The sequence below is a fragment of the Oryza sativa genome, chromosome 1 (assembly GCF_034140825.1).
Source record: "Oryza sativa Japonica Group chromosome 1, ASM3414082v1".
NCBI lineage: Eukaryota > Viridiplantae > Streptophyta > Magnoliopsida > Poales > Poaceae > Oryza > Oryza sativa.
The window spans coordinates 10,061,098-10,064,605 of record NC_089035.1 but is presented as its reverse complement, the minus strand read 5'-3'; the positions used below and the strand labels follow the sequence as shown (position 1 = coordinate 10,064,605).

Below are 3,508 nucleotides of genomic sequence, written 5' to 3'. Positions count from 1 at the left end.
GAATTGAAGTGTAAAACAGAGGATTGCAAAACACAGAAAAAACATAGGAATGGTCGTTTGATTGGAGCGCAGGAAAAACGTAGGAATCGGATGAGAGAGATAGACTCAAAGGAAATTTTTCAAGAGGTTGGAGCTCTTGCTAAATTTCCTCCAAAATCCATATGCAATGTGCCATTCCATAGGAATTTCATAGGATTTGAAAAGCTTCAATCCTTTGAATCAAAGGGCCAAATAGGAAAATTTCCTATAGGATTTGAATCCTATGAAATTCCTATATAAATCCTTTGATTCAAAGGGGCCCTTATATTAGAGCAAGTTTAATAGGATAGCCCACTACTGGCTCCAATTCATCTTTAGCCAATCTAATAGCCAAGTCATACAATAGTTGATAGCTGGCTATAATAGTATACTATTGTACGTGCTCTTGTGCACTCCATGGATTAAAACTGGCGGACGTGCACCAGATCCAATGACGCGACGCCGCAACCGAAATGGATTCATCTCCTCTCCAGGACTCCAATGGCATCTCACATGACCGGTGCAAAAAAGTGCAGCGCTACCGACACTTATCGACGTGCCAGCGCGACGCAATATGCTCCGATCCGGGCCACTGCTGCTTGGCCACGCCACGACGAGGAGCCTTTATCCGAATATATATATATACCTAAATTGCCCTTTGGTTATGAGAACTTCGAGAAGACGTTATGATCTGAATCCGTGTCCAATTAAGATTTTCCAGTAGAAGTTTTTACACCGTTATCTCCTTGTACGTGTATTAGGATTTAGGAATACATATCGTACAAACATGATGATGATATGAATACTATATAGCGTACTCTTTTTGTCCTATAAAAAACTAATTTATTACTAGATGTGACACAATTTAATACTATGAATTTAATATATCTATATCTAATTTACTATATTAGAATGTGTCGTATCTAATTTTAGGTTTGTTTTTTTTCTATTTTTTTTATAGAGGGAGTACATCTCACTGTAATAGTAAACAAATAAAAATAGAAATGGACTTCGAAGTTCGAACCATAAAATTACCTGCAACCACAAGTGAACTGCGTGCAGTGGGCACTGGCACTCTTGAAATATATGGAGAAACACCGTGTTCTTTTCCAGGACGCCACTATAAAATGAGGCGCGCCACTAGCTTAGCCCATCTTGCTTGCTTGCTTGCCGCTCTCAGCCTCTCTCTCGGCCATCACTCTCTTTAAAGCTGCAGCCAGCAAGCTCAAGAAAAAGGAAGAGATAGAACCGATCGATCAATCCAGGCTACTCCAGCTAGCAGCTTCAGCCTGCAGGCCACAATGCATCGACAGAGGAGGAGCATCTCCTCCCCGGGAGGCAACCTCTCGCCGCCGCTCCTCGTGGTAGCCGCCGCCGTATTCGTCGTCGCCGGCCTGAGCGCCGCCGTCCCTGGCGCCGCCGCGTACAAGAACTACACCGTCGGCGACGACAAGGGCTGGTACGACGGCCTCACCCACCCCGGCGTCGACTACCAGGAGTGGGCCGACGGCAAGAACTTCAGCCTCGGAGATTTCCTCAGTGAGTATACTTATATTTGTTTGTTCCATATGTTTACTGAATTCTTCTTCTTCTTCTTGGATTTTGTTTGCATTATGGTTCCTGTTATATATACTTTCTTCACTTCTTTATATTATACTTGAGAAGTTTAGTGCTGCTGCTTGTTTGAAGTCTGGACTCTGAAAATCTGAAACGAAATAATTGCACAAGAACTTGAGCATGGCAATCCATCAGACTGATTCTCGTAGTTGCAATATGTCCATCATGATCTTCATTTTCCTTGTTCTAGCCAAGCTTACCATGCAAACTGAATACCTCAACCAGCTTTGGAATCTGCTTCCTCTCTGGCTCCCAACCGTTCATTGGGGGAACCATGCACTGTCATTATCAAACCGCCAAAAGTGTAGTAGTCAGTAGTCACCTTTCTCAATTTCATCATGCACATGGCTTGTGGGGAGAAGGGCAACGCACCAACATCCTATATTTAATCTTTCTCTGGTTGCTTATCCATCGCAATCTGATCATGTTATCTGAAGAACAATGTCACAGAATAGTACATGGCACGCAGCAAGGAGCTAGTGTGATTTTCTTGGAATCTGAAAGTATATATATTTTTTACTATCTGGATCAATGATCGTCAACTGATCATTCAGATCCAAAGCATGTATACTTCTGTTCACTGGTTAATTTGCGTTAGAAAGACTGAACCGGTTTCAGTATATCGTGCCAACTGCATATAGCTAATGCGCTCTCTGTACCGACCAACCGGTGGTTGCACTAAACACATCATAAATTATAACCGTGAAGTAACAGAACAACAACTGAAGTCAACTTTCTCTGCTAGAATATATATTTCTTGCAAATCTCGCTTATTAAACGCTTCAACCATTTAAAAAAACACTTGCAAATATCCCATTTGAAATTAATTTAAGCTGGAGCAGTTTCTGTCTTTCTGACATGTTCGTTGCTGCTGCTGCTGCTGCAGTATTCAACACGGACAAGAACCACTCGGTGGTGCAGACGCGGAACGAGACGCTGTACAAGAGCTGCGACTACAACGACTCCGGCCCGGACGACACCGTCGAGTGGTCGGCCGCCGCGCCGGAGTTCAGCAAGGACGCCGTCACCGTCGCCGTGCCGCTGCTCAAGGAAGGGAGCAGCTACTTCTTCTCCGGGAACTACGACGGCGAGCAGTGCGAGAGCGGCCAGCGCTTCGCCATCGCCGTCGCCCACGGCCAGGGCCTCCCGCCGGACCTCCGCCCGCCGGCGGCCGAGGCTCCCGGCCCCTCCTCCTCCGCCGGCGCCGCCGCCGACGCGCCGCCCACCTTCGACTTCAGCCACCCCAAGAACGTGTCCAACTCGCCGGCCGACACGTCGACGACCGCGCCGCTGGACGACGCCGACGACGCGCCGACCACCGGCGGCGCGGGTCGGAGTATAGCCAGGCTCGGGTCCGGTCTGGCGGCGGCGGCGACTCTGCTCTTCTTCGTGGTGCAAGTGTAGTTCACACACATGGGTGCTCACATGGCGCTTGATTAAGCTTTTGCGCCTGATTTAAGTTATGGGATTTGTTTAATTTGTTGTAGTTTATTTTTTTGAGCTGTTTGAGTAGGAAGAGTGTTGTACACTATACCACCTGAGATGGAGTATATGATTTGCTTCTTTACGTGTAAAGTATTTATCTTTACTGGACGGTACAGAACGGGGCTTATCAGCATATGGCTAGACTGATCGAGGTATTCAGTTCAAAAAAAAAGACTGATCGAGGTATACGAGAGAGAAGATTTGATCATCTGCCATAGTAACTAGCTACGGATTCTTTTCTTTTTCAAACTATTTTATTTAGAATTTCATAAAAAAACACACCTTTTTAAAAGGATTTGAGAATTTTAACCATGTCGCGCTCCGAATGTGTACACACCATGTCACCTGTCTCACCGCTCGCTCACGCCTGACGATCCCCCCTGCCGCC

At 46.1% G+C, this 3,508-nt stretch overlaps 1 protein-coding gene across 1 annotated transcript; it reads left to right on the top strand.

Moving 5' to 3' along the window:
* Positions 1 to 1,254: 1,254 nt before the first annotated feature.
* LOC4326916 (early nodulin-like protein 18) lies at positions 1,255 to 3,253 on the top strand. Its single transcript, XM_015778624.3, has 2 exons — positions 1,255 to 1,557; positions 2,522 to 3,253. The coding sequence occupies exons 1-2, from the start codon at positions 1,320 to 1,322 to the stop codon at positions 3,037 to 3,039; spliced, it is 756 nt and encodes a 251-aa protein (XP_015634110.1). The 5' UTR covers positions 1,255 to 1,319; the 3' UTR covers positions 3,040 to 3,253.
* The last annotated feature ends 255 nt before the right edge of the window (positions 3,254 to 3,508 follow it).

Coding starts and splice junctions, on each gene's coding strand:
- LOC4326916 (XM_015778624.3), top strand. CDS start 1,320: ATGCATCGACAGAGGAGGAGCATCTCCTCCCCGGGAGGCAACCTCTCG. Junction 1,558..2,521: donor CAGCCTCGGAGATTTCCTCA/GTGAGTATACTT, acceptor CTGCTGCTGCAG/TATTCAACACGGACAAGAAC.